General features: G+C 33.7%; 1 protein-coding gene across 1 annotated transcript; it reads right to left on the reverse strand.

The window, feature by feature from the left end:
- Positions 1-6207: 6207 nt before the first annotated feature.
- LOC140875035 (protein NRT1/ PTR FAMILY 1.2-like) lies at positions 6208-10888 on the reverse strand. Its single transcript, XM_073278576.1, has 4 exons — positions 10622-10888; positions 9937-10154; positions 7282-7832; positions 6208-7151 (listed from the first exon to the last, which is right to left on the reverse strand). The coding sequence occupies exons 1-4, from the start codon at positions 10728-10730 to the stop codon at positions 6323-6325; spliced, it is 1707 nt and encodes a 568-aa protein (XP_073134677.1). The 5' UTR covers positions 10731-10888; the 3' UTR covers positions 6208-6322.
- Positions 10889-17992: the final 7104 nt, after the last annotated feature.

A 17992-nucleotide genomic window follows, 5' to 3' on the forward strand; every position in this document is an offset into this window, starting at 1 on the left:
TCTTACCTTGTACTGATCCTTTCTGTTTCCCCCACTGTTTCCACCTTCATACCTTTGCTGCTGGTTCTGATGCTGCGGTGGCTGATTCTGATACTGAGATGGTGGGTTCTGATACTGCCTCTGTTGCTGAGGTGCTATCTGGTTACCTCTTTGCCTCCACAAGCCTGCTTTTGCTCCCTTTGCGTGATTCATGGCATCCACAAAGTTGTTAGGCCTGTTGGTATTTACCAACGTGAAGACGTCGGGGTTCAAACCATTGATGAACTGATCTGCCTTAGCTTCTTCATCCCCGGCAATTAGCGGCGCAAAACGCAACAGACTATCAAACTTAGCCACGTACTCTTCAATGTTCAGATTCCCTTGCTTCAGATTTTCAAACTCTGCTCCCTTATCCTTACGATACGAGATAGGGAAAAACCGCTTATAAAACTTAGATTTAAAAAAAGTCCAAGTAACCTCTGTACCTCTACTCTCAAATGCTTTCTTTGTCATGATCCACCAGCTCTTAGCACCACCACGCAGCTGATGAATTACTAACCTGATTCGGCGGTCATCTGTGTAGTCAATGGAATCAAACAACTGATCCATATCATCCAACCAACTCTCACAGTCAACTGGATTTTCTAAACCCATCAACAACAGCGGATTGAACGACTGAAACCTCTTCAGCAAGGTTTCCATAGGAGTCGCTGAAGCATCCAACTGATCAACTTCAGTGCTAGCTTGCTCAGTCGCAGGGATAACTGGCGGTGTGTTTCTGTTTATCACTCGACGAGGACCCATCTGATAATCAAAGGTTAGGACACGAGATATCTCAATTTCTACAATCAGTGCCCTTACAACCGCTTGGAATACCGGATACCAGTCGATAATAGAAATAGTTATATCTCAAGTAGATCATGCTTTATAAATTAAATCACAAAACCATGTAATTCAATAACTCTCAATAATAAAGCATGCTCGCATGGAATTAAATACATAGTTAAAATAATTCAAATACATGCGAGGAGCCAATACACGCTGACTCGATCTACCCGCTCACTCTAGTTCGACCAAGAATCTTAACTCTCTGATACCACTTAATGTGAGACCTCGGTTCTAAACAACTAATCTTGGCTTAAACAAAAATTAAGCATACAAGATCCAAGACCAAAGTAAGAAAGAAATTTTTTTTTTTTAAAGAGGGGTGCGCTCGGGCGGGTAAAAACTGCCGCTCGAGCACGCCCTAAACTCCAGCGCTGCTGGATTACTCGAACTGGGGTGCGCTCGGGCTGCTAAAAACTGCAGCTCGGCCTCCCCCTGCAGCAGAAACAGAACAGAGCAGAAAAAGCTTGGCATCTCAAACTAAAAGTTATTCCATACATCAAACTCAAATTCATGCATTAAAAACATAACTTCTCCAGTTATTACATGAAATGCTAACGTTGATCAACTACGAACCAGTCTATAACATGCAACATAAGACTCGCATAATCGATACAACATAAACAACGAAGTTCGAGATCTAAACATGTTCTAATATAACTAAATAAACATATTGACACGACTTCTAAACCGAGTCTCACTACTAGCTCTCCCTCTTGTTGCTAACCAGGCCTTCGCTGACTTGGTCCTGCCCCACCTGTTGCCAAGTACACATACAAAACAAAGCAACAGCCGGATAAACCGGTGAGAATGATAATCTCAGTAAAAACAACATATCAAGTAATACAACAATAAACATGCTTTCAAGACAACAACGAAATCAATAACGATGTAATGAAATGCATATCTTTAAACCGGGATATCAAATCTGATAACGAGGGATTGCTGCTGTGCTTTTGGGATCCCGAGGGTGAGATTACGTAACGACACACCGACTCACCCAATCGAGGTGGTGCCACGTATCCCACTCCTCTAGACTTTGAGCAACTATAATGAGTATGCTAGCACTAGGTGAAACGACTACGACCTAGGCAACTCAATCATAGTTTCCAAATGTCTAAACAAAAAGGGCGGTTCTGCCCGCTGAAAACAAGATTGGCTCAAGATGAATGCATAACAGAAACATAAAACATAGCCATATAACAAAAGCTCAATCAAAACAACAAAACACAAGTTCCTCATGCTAGAACGAGTGTAGATGCAAGTATGTGATTTTAAGAAAAACTCGAGAACCAACTGTCCCGAGTATGCTATCCCGCTATCGATGTCTGCTTTTACCTTTCAATGCAGTAGTTCCAACTCTGGATAAGCTACAACAAAAGGTTTAATCAACAACTAAACAATCCAACAACAAAGGCAACGGTTCAAGGTAATCTCTTTACCGTTTTTCGTCCAACTCTTGACGAACAATGCTGCTAACACGAGCTTGACAAACTCCAAACGAATCTGTTCAAATACAAATCAAAGATCAATTACCATGATCGACTTACAAGCCAAGTTCAACAACTCAAAAACGGTTCGAAATCCCCAAAACTCAAATCGACGGCATAACGGCTATAAACTGAACAACCCGGAAATGCAGACAGCAGTTCAATACTGATATCAACTTATCAAAGCCAATACAACCAAAACATGGCAAACCCAACAAATCTCAAAACCATAATTTTCGAAAAAGGCTTCCAAAAATCATAACAAATCCGAACGTCGCTCTAATTCAAAACCGACAGATAATAAACGATCAGAACTCTGTCTAGAACAACATACTCGAATCTCGAACGATTCTAACAACATCCAAAAACTAGAATGTATCCGATCGTAGAAAAACTTACAATATAACAGAGCTCTCACTGCAGTGATCGATAATCTGCCTTCAGAAATAAATTCCAACGGCCGGATCAAGCTCGGACTGAAATCTGGAAGCTTGGAAAAGGTTGGAGGCGTCTTCAATGGAGCTCACGGTTAGGAGGAGGAAGATGAAAACTTTTCTAATCAATTCCAAATGTAGATAATATATAAAATCCAATAATTGTGTTTTAGTCCCTGAAAATTCCAAGTTTTGCAAAAAGGACCCTGATCAAAATCAAATCGGCTCGTGAACTCTGTAATCTCCGATTAACTCAAATAAACTCATTTAAAATAAAAACGGGGCGTTACATATTTTGTTATAAATATACTACTTAAGAATTGGAGATGTAAAAAATATTAAATATTATCTAATGGGGTCAGATGTATGATGCATCTAATGATTCCAATAAACTTTGGGTCTTAATTAAAGTTTTAATAGATCAAAATCAGTACGAATTTTTTAAAATTTTAACATATAAAAATCTGGAGTCCTAATGGACCCAACCCTTTGGAACAAATGATCATGGAAGGAATTGGTGGGAGCAAGAGAAAGGAATGTGTGAAATGGGTTGAGAGAAAATATGTGTACAATATTGAGTCTTATCTGTTGATTGTGCAAGCAATAACTTTTTGTCGGATTTTTTTTGCGTTCGAAAGCGTATAATGTTAACTTTTAATATATGATCAATAAAGTATCATTCTTATGATCGAAAATTAGAATTTTATATGAACATTTAATATTGCAATTAAAATAATTTTAATTTTATTTAAAAAAATCAACGAATGAGACTTGTTCTGGATACAAGATTTCTCTCATTTTTTCATTAATTTCAATCATTTCAATTGATAAGGTCGCATATTTCAATTTATAGGCAAAGAACCCTTATAAATGTGATTTACTGTCTCTCCCAAGTGCCGAGTAAATTTTATTATTCTAATGCCAATTTCGATATCTCTATCCAAAAAATAATAATAATCAAGTTCTATAGTTTCTTTCAACGAACTCAAATAAAATTGTAGGTCTCCTAACTCTACAAAAATCCAAGTTGTGTTTTCATGTAGTAGATAATAAATCAAATTTATAATGGTTAATTACTTCAATAATAAAAATTATATTTAACTATCTATGTTAAAAATTTATTTTCAAGTGTCACCTAACTTTATTAATTCTTCTAACCAATGAAATCAAAAATAATTTATAACTCAATCAACAATCTCAATAAACAAAAATATAATGACAGCAATCTCATCAAAGTAAAAACAAATTGGCAATCATATAACCATTAAATATTAAAAGTTTGTAATTAATTAAACAACAAAACAACTAATCCATCATAAAAAAATGGAGAAAAGAGACAAATCTTTTTTAAAAAACAAACAGAGAGAAGAATAAAAAACGAGTGTACCTTATATACTAGAGACAAGAGGTAACCATGAAGCATTTTTAGGTTTAAAAAATTAGTAAACGGGCTCAACTATTTTTTAAAAAAGATGGGCCAAATCATAGAATAAACTGGGTCCATATTGACATTGCGAGAATCTTGAAATTTCTGTTGCCCAATTGGTCCTAACTAATTTATATTTTTATTAATTTTTAAAGGCAGGGGTATTTTCACAATTCGTCCTCATTCTAAACTTTTGATTTCTTTATTTTAATGAATTGATTGATTATGTTTTACGTGTTGAGAAACATCATGAAACATGAGCAAACAAATTTATATTCTGAATTGTGAAAGGCGGGTTATTGTTTAGCTAAATGACTCATTGTTTAGTTAAGCCGACTGATTTTTTTGTCTGATTGTGCTATTTTTTTTGTTTTGTAAACTGTGGTTACTGATTTCAATGGAAGTTTTTACTTTCAAAAAATAAAAGTTTCTATTCTTCCATATTATAACTAAGTTTGTTTTACAAGATTGGCAGCTTGTTGCTTACTGGTCTTTGATTTTTTCAACAAAAAAAAGTTAAAAAAGATTGCAAAACAGTAGATAAAAGTAAACGAATTTTTGAAAATCAAATTTGCGTATTTGTGATTGCAAAATTAGGCTATAAGGCATTAACGTGCGTGTGTCAGTGAGTGACAAATGTTTTTTTCTCTTTTTTTTTTTTTTTTAGCATTTGTGTATGACGATTGGTTGGCTCAAGAATTGCAACTTTAATTGATATTAAGGTAATTCGAGTTCGGCTCAAATTAAGTATATTTGAGTTTAGGTCGATTCAAAATTCAAAAATTTCAAATATTTTGGCTCACAGTTCGAAATATTCGAACTTATTTGTGAACTATTCGAACTATTGCTCGAATATTATGGCTCGAAAAGCTCGAAATGTCTAAAAAAAATCGAAATGTATAATATTTATTATATCATTATATTATTTTTTTTTTTTTTGGAAAACATTATATTATCTTTACTATATTACAATAGAAGAGAGTCTCATAAAAAGTACTTTAGGTGTTTTAAGTAAACATCCTATAATGCCCTTAATTTTACTAATTGAAATTTTAAAAAAACCAATACAAGAAGAATAATAAAGTAATATTAATTTCATTCCCACTATCTCACTTTCTCAACATCTCTCTCACCTTTATCTCCACTATTGTAATATTTGGTTGTGCTCCTCACCCAAAAATAATTTATTTATGTGATCAAAAAAGCATAAAATCGCTCATGATCTTTTATCTTTTTTTAACTCATTTTTTTCCTTCAATTATTGTATTTTATGTAGTTTTCACACACAACGTGTGTGCTTTTTGCTAGTATTAATAAAATATTAAGGCTCGTGAATTATTCGCGAACTAACGAACAAAATAATTTTGATGAGCTCGGTTCGAAAAGATGTTCGAACATGTTCGAATTCAGCTCGAGTTCGATAAATTCGAATACGAATCAAATATTTATCGAGACGACTCGAAAAACTCGCGAACCGACTCGATTCATTTGCATCCTTAATTTAAACCACTAATTTGCACAATTTTCAATTTTAGGTTTTTTTTTTTTCACCAGAGTATTCATGTAACTTGATGTCAGAAAATGATATCATCAAACATTGCTGACACAATATCGTATATCATTGACTTATTTGCTGCATATTAGTCTACAAAAAATGTAAATTAGTGTACTAAGAGACCGTTAATCGATCAGCATCAGTAAAAATAAATACTTGTCAGTTACGATACCAAAAAATATTATTTTATGGTATATGTAGGAGTGATTTGTTTTGATTTAGAATTATAATTGTTATTAAATTTAGTATACCAGTCAACTTATCTTAAAAGCAGGAATAAAGTCTTTTATTCCTCGAAAAATTGAGAGATACCCTGAACACAGTATAACCCACCAAACAATTATTCATAATCATTTTACCATATATACCCTAAATAGAATTCTAAAATCATACACTTAAAGCAAGAGTAGTTTGACACTTTAGAATAGCAGAAAACATTTGAGTTTTATTCTCGACACCAAAGTATTTTATCACATCCAATTCTTAAATTTTAAGACTTTGTAGTATACATGCCACTGCAAGAATTAAAGATATAATTTCTGGGAAGCAAGAGTCAGAACTCATTCTCTTCTTCTGCAAGATTTGTATCCACTTTCAATGGACCATAAGCATTGCTACAAACAAGAAAATACAACATGTTAGCCATGCTCAACCCCGCAAGAACCAAGTAGTAATAATCATAGCGACCCTTATCGATATCGCTCGAAATCCAGCTCTCGTGCCCGCCTTCTTTCGAGATCACATCAACACTATTAAGTATAAAACTCGCAACCAAATTCGCCAAAGCTAATCCAATCGCATTCAGTGTTGCAGCTATGCTCCACATACTTCTCGGGAGTTCCGAGAAATAGAACTCGTTTTGTGCGATAACGTTCAACGCCTCTGCAAAGCCTGTGAGGCAATGTTGTGGCACGAGCCAGACTGCAGACATGTTGGCAGCAACTGTTGTTCGCCGGATGCTTTCGACTGCAGCTGTAACCAACATGGCTGTAAATGAGAGAAATATCCCGAATCCCATTCTTGTTCTAGTACTGATTTGAACCCGCCGTCCCCTGACTCTGGATGCTAATGAAAGAAACACACGGTCGTAGAAAATGACCCATATTATCACCGATAGGAACGCCAATGTGCTAAATGAGGCCGCAGGAACCTCGAAAGACGATATTTTTCGGTTCATTGATGCGGCCTGGAGTACTGTAAATGAGGTCTGGCATACGTTTACAAACATGATCATTCCTGTAGACCATATCGGGATTACTCGTAGCAGAGACTTGAGCTCCTCGACTTGATCTACCGTGCACATACTAATCGAATTTGTTGCGATCCCATTTGCCGCCGGGTCGCACTGTGGATCTTTAACTACGCAAGCCTTGTTAAGAAGCCTGAAAACATTCAACACAGAGTTCAGAAAAGTTTGGCACTTTTTAATTTCATCGATTATCCCCTGACTCGCCATATTCTATATGAAAGAGGGAAAATAAATAAATCTCAGCATTCTGAATTCTCATTCACCTGAGGTTCCGACTAGGAGGAATATTAGACGAGCCATTATTGTGTTGGTACACCACATCCGCGGTTCCATCGGATAGTTTGAAATGCCGGTTTTTGTAAGAAGCTACGATCACCTTAACCAAATCGGTTACTAAGCTTGTTTTACAATCCGGTTTGATGTAGAATGAGGAAGCTGAGAAGAACACAAACACGGCTAGCAACATCAGCGAGGCGGGGACGGCGATGCCTACTCTCCATCCCAAGTTGTCTTGAATGTAAACAACACATGTGTAGGCAATAATGACGGAGAAAGTGGTGGACGCATAGTACCAGCTGAAATAGCTGTCTTTTACACGTGATGTCTTCTTGGGATTTCCTTTGCGGAGTTGATTTGCACCGAAGGCTAACGACGATGATCGGACTCCTCCTGCTCCTATGGAAATCAGGCCGAGAGAGCTGCACAGGAACACAAACTGGAGGACCGTGGGGGAGCTGCAATGGGCGCTGGATTCATCACATGGAGTCGGTTTCGCATTTGTGATCACAGTGGTTAACCACAGAAGAATCATTCCCTGCATAGTATAATCATGGAAAAATATTTTTTTTGATTCAATAACATTTTCGTTTTTGATTTCGGTCCACTGAAATTTCAATTTTTGTTTTGCTACAATAACTTTCATATTTTTGGATTATCGGTCCTATACTCCTATTTCATCGAATAAAAACGTGACAACGAAAAATGCTGAGTTGTCCTATGTAATTAGGGATGTCAATTGTTCATATTCGGGTAAGATTCTTGATTTCATTTCCTCCTTACATCTTCATTGTCTTTGGGTTTTCAATTTTATTTTCATCCTCATATCCGTATGGAGTCAGATATGATCTATATACTAGTCAAATATCGTATTATAACCTATAATTGCATTTTTTAAAAAAAAAAGATATTTGAATTGTTTCAATGAAGCTATACATATTTGCCTAATTTTTAAAAGAAGAATAAGAAAAAAAAAGATTAATAACCATGTCATATCAAGAAGTTAACTTTAATTTATTAAATTAACTTTATTTTAACGTGAGAAATGAGATTTTTAAATACATTTTATAATTTTTTAAAAAATATTGATATTTAAGTTTGGTTAGGGAGAGAGCAGGAGACACATTACGATTATATGTTGTATTTTTTTTTTGAACAGATTATATGTTGTTGTATATATAGTTTCAAGTATTTGAGTTATAATTTCATCGCAAGTTATAAATTTTAGTAAAATTATAAGTGTTGAATCTTAAATATTAACAACTTGTTAGGTTTATAAAAATTAATAAACTAAACATCATAGAATATATATAAATTATTATAAATAGTTTATCCCAACCTCATTATCCTACGACATTAGTTCTAAGCTAATAACTTTTTTCATTACATCCAATAATCATCATTCGATTAAAGTACATTATAATTAACTCGATTAAAGTACATTAGAATTAACCGGTTTAATATAAATAATAAATAAATAAATATATGTGCACACAAATATATATTATAATATTTTATGTTTGTCAGTGGTTCGACGACTCCGACCTGATGGGACCGATGAGTTTTTACAAAAATATCCCTTTAACCTAAAATTAATATTTTTATTTAATAAAAAAATTAGTAAATTATAACTACTACTCCAAAAGTTCAAATATTCGCATATTAAACAAATTATATATTTAATATAATGTTATCTAAATGATAATTTTATAAAAAAAAAACTATGAAACCACCAACTTCAATTATTAAATGCACGTATAGAAGAAATAATTAAAATTTATTGATTATATTATACACATATACGTGTGCAATGTTCGGGGATATATTAGATCAAACAAACATTTACTTGATCAAATACTTGATCAAATTTATATAAGCAAACACTGAAATTATATGAAGAATTGGATCCTTCACGTTTCCAAATCAATATTTAAAACATGCAGCACACTAAATATTTAAATAAGTACAATATTATTATTTATTGTAGTGGGTGACTCGAAGACTGAAATGCCATCACGTAAAAGGCTAAAATTGCATGTGGGGGGAAGATTTTTTTTTTTTTTTTAAATGACTTAATTTTGGTTAATGAACAAGTAAAAAAATGTCAGCAAACACAATTTCAAAATCACCAAATAAGGAAAATGAATTTAAATATTTGATTTAAAATAGTTTTATTTGAAATTCTTCTATCCAAATTAAATACATCTTTAAATAAAAGAAAATTAAATAAATAAATAAATAAAACCCTTGAGACCCACTCCATTCGCCTTAGAGATGGTGAAGATGTCGATGACAGTAGTACACAAATGCATTAACATATCCAAATCAAGTTAAGAGGGAAAAAAAGGGGTAGGGAAAAGCATTTTGAACCTTATGCAATAGGTCGAAAATAAGTCCCTTATAAGAATGTTTTATGCATCTTTAATTATTCGTGAGATTCTGTCGATATTTAAAATAAAAGATAATATTTTGACATAAAAAATGATCTAAATAAGAGATTCGTCTCACAAATTTAACCTATGAAACCGAATTTTTGTGTATGTCAAGTATGTTCCTTAGTCTAGAATTGAAAAAGGGTTAAAATTTGTTCATAATTTTCATTTTTTTTATTTAAAAGAAGAAGAAGGGAAATAAAAAAATACCAGAAAGCAAATTATGGATCCAAATCCGATGGCATAAAACCGGCCCAATAAAGAATCTGCAATGATCGCCCATACAATTGGCATGAAATTTGTTGCTGAGGACCAAAGAAACAATACATTTGACGCAGTGGTCATTCTCATATGATACTGTCCCATCAAATAAACTGTCATATTTGGAGTCAGCCCATATGTTGCCAGCTTCTCCAATGCTTCAGCCCCTGTCATAATTTTAATTACAAGTAAAACTAATCGAAATTATTACACTTGATTGCGTAGTTAATTTCCATTTGTATATGTTTTTGAGTCATTCCCGCGGCTTATTAATTATCTAATGAAATAATGTGAAAGAAACAGAAATTAACGTGCATACTCGCCAAACTACAGAGACAGAAAATACAACAAGAAGCAATCATTCAACAGTTCCATATATATGGTTACCTAAATGAAAGCTAAGAGTTAACTCGCTTGAATTGATTTGAAATCTATGGATTACGATTATAGTATCTTGGACGTTCATAATGAAAATACAATAGATCAAAGTAAATAATAAAACGTAGAATAGATTTCAAATGATGTGATGATTAAATTGAAGCTGAATCCATGGTTAAAAACAAAAAGAATACTTAAAATCCATCGATCCAAACGAACGTGATTTAATCAGTACTAGATATGTCATGATACTTACCAACGATAAAGGGCAAAGTTCTGAAGCCACCCTTATTGTTAGTATCATCTTCATTTTCACGAAGAAGAGGCTCTTGTCCTTGTTCTTGTTCTTGTTTTTCTTCGATCATTTTCGATCTCTCTATTTCTGAGTTCCCGAGCAGATGGGTCTATTTTATTTTAAGTAAAGAAAAGAAAAGAAAAAGAAAAGCCGAGGATTCCAAGGAAATCAAAGTTACGTTGCAAATCCATGATAAATACAGGTCATGAAAGCAATTGAGGAGGCATGGATCTTATATGACTCCAAGAGTAAAGTAACAAAATAAATATAAAAATGACTTTGGTTCGCATGTGGTTTTCACGATTTCCTATGCTGAGAGTCCGTCGATTGTAGCGGGTTGAAAATACTTCAAATATCCGCTTATGGTTTTCTCGTTTTCTGGAAAATTAGGTGTCAACCGACTAAAGGAGTGTTTGCAATCACTAAAAAAAAGTGATTGTTAGTTTTTGGCTTAAAAAAAATTATTTTTGTGTGTTTCTTAAACCTAGATTATGTAGGGGTGAAATCGGGTCGGGACCCGTCCCGTAACCTCCTTACCCAATTCCCGTCCCGATAGGAATTTGTATTTTTTTTTTCTCCCGATCCCGCACCCGAGAAGTGTCGGGACCCGAATGTTCGGGATCCCGTCGGGTCGGGATAGGGTAATCCCGAATAATATTTTTTTTTAAAAAAAATTCTATGAAAATATTTTTAAAAAAAAATTATGAAAAAAATCAAACAATTTCTTAATACATTAAAAATAAATTAAAATTTCTTTATATATAACCATTAAAAAACTAAAATATTTTTTTAGTACATTACAAATAAACTAAAACAATTACTTGATTAATAAAAAAAACATATAATTATTCATAATAATAGAAAAAACAAAATAAAAATTTATAACTCAATGTTAATATTAAAAAAGATAAATATAAAAAAATTTATATGGTATATAATTATAAAACATTAACATTAAAACATAAAATTTAAAAAAAATATTTTTTTAATTAAAAAATATTATTAAAAAAATATTATTTTTATATTCGGGTCGGGTCGGAAATCCCGTCGGAAAGAGTTGCCTATCCCGATCCCGATCCCGAAACCCGACCACTCGGATCGTGAAAAGTTCGGGACGGAAAAAATTCGGGACGAAAACGGGTTGGGAATCGGGACGGGTCGGGTCGGGATTTATGTAAAATTTGCCACCCTTAAGATTAAGATTATGTGTTAGCTTATGCTTAACTTAATTGAAATCCAAAAGCTACTCATGTGGTGATTATGATTCTCCAAAAGTGATTCTAATAAGAAGGTCATTGTTAAAATCACTATAATCACTTATTTATCAAAAACTACCAAACTTTGATTTTTAGATTTTCACATTTGTTTCTAAACACTACCAACTTTTGATTTTTCTTAAATTTTTTATAATTTATAAATTAATTACTTTTACAAAGCACAATCTATTGCAAACACTCCCTAAAATTTCTTAAAAAATAATAAGAAAATGAGTTAATGAGGAAAAACACAAAAACAACGATATATTTGAGATTTCAGATAAAAATATTAATAAGGTCAATGTCATGACCAAACAAATCATATGAGATATGAAAGCAAATTAATATGATTATATTTTGAGTAAAAAAACCATATAAAGAACATAAAAAAAGTTAATTTATATATTCTTTGCCACACGCCTTAAATTTAATATGAACTTTAAATTTTTTTTAATAAAAGTGATCACCGCGTAATCACGTGGCGGTAATATTTTTTAAATATTATTTTTGATTCGTTCTAATTTTATATTATCTTAAATTACCTGGCCATTATTGCGAGGGCCTGAATTGAATATCTATTTTGATGACCAATTCATTCTTCGTATACACTCGATATTTCATATTGGTTATGGGCACATGATATTTTAGGTATTGTCTATTCAATTTATAATTTTTTTTACGTAGGGTTAATTACGTTGATATGAAAAAAATTTTAAAAAAAAACTCAAATGAATTTTAAAAAATAACAACCACGATGTAGTATCCCAAACTCCATTTTACGAGATTAAATGTTGAAACATGTCTTTAGGGATCATTATTGTAATTAACGAAGTGTTTAATCAGTTCAAAAATAAGAAAATAAAATTGGATCATTCGAAGTGGGTTTGGAAGCAACGAATCGATCGAAAGTGAGTTCGAATGCAAAAGATAGGATCGGATCGTCCGAACTAGCATCGAAAAGTCCGAAAGTTAGGCCACACACTCTAGTTAGGTTTCAAGAGGATATGTATATGTATGAGTTCGGATCGTTCGAACGCATCTATCCCCAATGGCGGAGCCATAATTTTAGCTCTGCCCGGACTACAATTCTCACATATATCTGCCGAAATTTCAAGAATATTTATGCTATCTTGGATCAATTTTTATCACTCGTTTAAGATTTTAGTCGTTTGCTCATTTGTTAGATCTTTTCTTTTTTATGGGTTGAACTGAGCTATTTTTATTTTTAAACTTGAGCCACCAAACTCATGGTTCACAACGGTCGCGGAAACTGGCGTCTTAGTTCTAATATTATTTCATTGAACAATCGTGGATCAAAATTTTAAAATAAATTAAAAAATTAGCAGAACTTTGAAAAAATATATAAACTACATTCATAGTAAAATATAATATTTAAAAATTAATACATTATATATATATATATATATAATGTTTTCCAAAACACATAATATATGCAACTCTAGCATATGTCATCCCAAAATATTAAAATTAGAAGTGCACGTTGTATAAAATAAAAACATTCAATATCTATTATTATTATTATTATTATTATTATTATTATTATTATTATTATTATTATTATTATTATTATTATTATTATTATTATTATTATTATTATTATTATTATTATTATGTATCATTTGAATTGTGAATTTACTATTTACCTTTCGTTTTCTATTTTATCATCTCACAATTAATTAATCATATTGTGTGTGTTAATTAATATTGTTAATTATATATTTTATGTATTAGATATTCATAAACATAAATCTAATTATAAATTTTTCACGTACAGCGTATTAATTTTAAATAAACCAGAAGTCCATGTCTACAAAATAGAATTGTTCTCCTACACGCGCTTTTTCTCCTTTTACATAATTTCGTCCCAGACACTTTCTTCTTCTTCCCCTTATATACACGATTACAAATCTCAATTGTGAGCGAAAAAAAAACCTACTTTTTTAAGTATAATTTTTTTAGCCCACTATATTTCATGGATTGAGCTGAACTCTTTTTATTTTTTTAATTGAACAATCGGGCTACTAAAAAATTGAGCTAAAATTAAGACATAAAAATTTCAATTTTTTTTTTACCTGGGCTGTTCTACAAATGTAGCTCCACCCTTGGATGTCCTGAGAGGTGTTGAAATGGTTGTGGCACGTGAAAATCATGCGAGTTCGAAAGGTTCGAACCAGAGATCAAAGCGTTCGATCGTGCTCTATAAATAAGACTCGGATTTCTCATAGTTGGTGCGTGTCTTAGGCGTTTAGGTTTGAATATTCAGGGAATACCTTTGAGTGTTTCTAGTATTATTATCGAGGGTCGGGCACTAGAGCTGTGCTTGAGTCAGGGACTCCGATAGCAGCGGGCTAGCGACGGACACATGTATAATTTTAGACTCTTAATAGCTTTTGGAAGTAGCTATTAGTCTAGTTAACACTTTTAGATAAGTTATAGTGATATCAATTGACTTGTAGGATTGAACTGTAGACAGCTGTACTGCTAGACCAGTGAGTTGATGTACGTAAGTACAAACTAAGATAGCCAGCTGCGTATGCATGTTTATATGTTGAATTATTATCTTTCATATGATGAATGATTATACTATTCATGTTTATGTATGTGACATTGGTATACCATGTTGAGTATTCTGTTATCCTTTTGAGATAGCCTATTGTTTCTAGGGTCGTTCAGCTCTAGTACTGTAAGGACCCGATTTTAATATGTTAATTAATTTGTGTGTTAAAATATGTATGTATAAATATCGGTTTATAGACGATATTAAATTGCATATTTTATTTATCAAGCACAAAAGTTAAAATAACTCGAACCGGGTCAAGATTTAACCCCGAATGAATAAAAATAAGACACACATTAAAGAAATACATATCTAATTTAATAGATATGGATATATATAGTCAGACCGTTTCTCTCTCCTCCAGATTCCTCTCTGCGTCGTCTTCTTTCTTTATTTTTCAAAACTTTTCCCGTCGCTTTAAATGCTCGTATATCCTTCGTTTTTGGCCGGATTTCAAAAGTAAATATAGTTTCGAAATCCTCGCGACGTAAGCTTTCTTTTGATACCAATTTGGCAAGGTTTCGTTGTCATCTCGAAAACCCGATTCCGACCTGCCGCCGCCGTTCGTTGCCCCTGCTGCCGCCGTTCGCCGCCTAGGATAGAAGGAACATTGTTTGAGTTGTTTGGACCTTTAATTCAAAGCTTGGAAGTATTTTCAGTAGCTAGGGTTTCGAATTTTGGGTATTTCGATTCAATTGACATCCGATAATTGATATTTGATTTATTATTGGTTGTAGGTATTATATCGAAGTTGATTGAAGGTATTGACTATTTTTCAGAATTTATTTGGGATTAATTTAGAATTTCCAGATTTTTAATATTGGGGATTTTCGAATTTTAGTGTTTATTATTCATTAATGGAGTGTTTAGATGTTCTAGAAAATATAAATGCGAATTTTCGAAATTTGTAGGAATTTTCGGAAAAAATTCAGATTGTTTTAATTTCAGTATTTCGACATTTTAGAGTCATTTATCGAGATATAAACATTGATAGGATGATTTAATATGAAATATGAATATTTGGAAATGTTAGTTTGATTTTTAGACTTAGTTTCAGTAAATGATTTTTCCTCAGGATTGGATTATTCGAGAAATACTTGAGATATTTTTGTGGTAAATTCAGTATTGGTTGAGGTACGTATGAGCTGCTTATAATACGACGCCTATAATGACATGTAATGATATTTAGTATTTTGTAATGAGTGATAACGTGCTTTATGTGCTTATGTGGATTATATGATTGCATTCACTCATTTACAATTTTTCATAGCACGTTGAGCCTTGACTCCTTTGATTGCTATTGATATTGATATCTTGAGATATATTGAGTCATCGATGGAGCGAGTGACATTATTTAGTACACTCTTGAGTTAGCACGAGACCGAGCGGGTAGCAACCGTGCTCTCGATGCTACGTACGACACTCCTGATGACAGCATGACGTCGGATGGGTAGCTCCTGTCGCCCTCGATGCTACGTGTGTGGATTAGCAGTGATGCTTCGAGGTCTGCTGCATTCTTGGCACGGGTGGCCACTGAGATTATTGTGATACGATTATTTGGATTCCATTTGGTGTCCCTTATTCTATTGATACCTGTCACGCATTGCATTGCATGTCATTGCATTGTACTTGATGTTATTCATGTCAGTTATATTTGTCGTAATTTTTCTAGTTCGTCGTACTGGGGTCCGACCCCTGTTTTCTTTTTATGTTGTGGTTGTTTGTGATTCCATAGCAGGTTATCCAGGGGGATTTGACGCATCTGGTGGAGCGTCATCTAGTGGTACCCAGTGAGTCGAGCGTGGAGTCGAGTTCCCAGAAATATGTATATATCAGTTTAGCGAGTTTTATATTTGCCGAGGTGATGCCCTGTGTATCTGTATCGATAGTTTTGGACTTTGTTTTGGATTTTTATTTGTATGATCGAGCCTTGCCGGCTTTACATGTGTTTAGTCCTGGCCAGTACGGCTATAGGTTTGTAAATTTGTGTTGTGTCTCTATTTTCGAGTATATATTGCTGGTTGTGTTGTACAGGTTTTTGGAATGTCCTATTTACGAATAGGTCATGCCGAATTTTCTGTAGGCCCAAACCGCAAATTTTTAACTCGTTTTCGCTGTTTACATTAGTTAATCCTGGTTGTTTGATCATTAAATATTAAATCAGGACACGGGTCCTTTCATTTGGTATCAAAGCATAAACTGGGATATGCTCGAATTAGAGTCTAGGACACTCGAGTTTAGACACTAACAAAATGGTTGCGTATGTGTGTGATTACTTGTTCTTACGTGACTTACTTGTTGTGTTTATTATTTGAACTTATCTGATTGAACCAGTAGTTCTTGGCTTTAGAACTTAGTTTATGAATTTTCTTTAGAACTCTGAGTTCCTATCATAGTTTTCTGTTCGTTACGTTCTTTCTGCCTGTGTATTTAAATCCTTGTGTCTTGTAGAATGGCACCGGGAGGAAGAGGTAGAAAAGGAAAGGAAGTTGTAGAAGAGTCTGCAGCGGAAAATGTTAGAAATCTTGATGATATTGTCAGGGGAAGACGTGGTCGACCAGCTATTCAGCCTCCGAAAGATGTGGAATTAGAGGTGGAACAACAGCCACGGGTAAATCCTGACAAGGGAAAATCTGTCCAGGCTGAGGTTGATCCAGTGACCCAATTGACTGAGAAAATGGGAGGAATACGATTAATAATTTCTCAATTTCAGGAGTTGCATCCTCATAAGTTCTTTGGCAATGAAGGAAGTGAGAAAGCTGCTAGTTGGTTGAAAAGTCTCAATAATATGTTTAATGGACTAGAGTATCCTGATGAAATTCGATTGAAGTTAGTTCCATTTCAACTTAAAGATCGAGCGCAACTTTGGTGGGAAACGACGACAGAAACACTTTCTGCTTCTGGTGAAAAGATTACATGGAAAGTATTTCGTACTCAATTTGCACAGGAATATGCACCACCATCATACTATTCTGCTAAGGAAGATGAATTTAATCTGTTGGTGCAAGGAAATAAATCTGTTGCTGAATATGCTTCTCAGTTTTCTGCTCTTCTGCCTTATGTCCCTCACGTTGCAAAGAATGATCGGTCAAAGCTTTATCACTTTCTGAAGGGGCTTACACGAACTATCCACACGTTGGTAACTACTGGAACTCCATCGACTTATATGAAAGCAGTAGAAAAGGCAAAGAAGATTGAAGCGAGTTTACTCAGAAGTGAACCACAACCAATCCCAGCATCTGTTCCTCAAGGAGCTGGAAGCACTTCGCAAACACCGGTGGGTTTACCTCCATATCAGCCTACTCAGTCTTCTCAGCAAGCGAAGAAGCCTTGGTTTAAACTACGAGAAAAAAATTTAAAAAGAAACAGCAGTCCAGTTCATCGAGTTCCAGTGGTAGTCGTGGTGGAAGTTCAGTTGGATCGACTAGTAGAGTGTACTGTGATAGATGTGGTGGTAACCATTTGAGTGCACATTGTACAGGATTTTCAGGGACTTGT

This window comes from Henckelia pumila, chromosome 1 (genome assembly GCF_033568475.1).
Source record: "Henckelia pumila isolate YLH828 chromosome 1, ASM3356847v2, whole genome shotgun sequence".
In the NCBI taxonomy this organism is placed as follows: Eukaryota; Viridiplantae; Streptophyta; class Magnoliopsida; order Lamiales; family Gesneriaceae; genus Henckelia; species Henckelia pumila.

Coding starts and splice junctions, on each gene's coding strand:
- LOC140875035 (XM_073278576.1), bottom strand. CDS start 10,730: ATGATCGAAGAAAAACAAGAACAAGAACAAGGACAAGAGCCTCTTCTT. Junction 7,833..9,936: donor GATCCATAATTTGCTTTCTG/GTATTTTTTTAT, acceptor TATACTATGCAG/GGAATGATTCTTCTGTGGTT. Junction 7,152..7,281: donor CCTCCTAGTCGGAACCTCAG/GTGAATGAGAAT, acceptor GAATGTTTTCAG/GCTTCTTAACAAGGCTTGCG.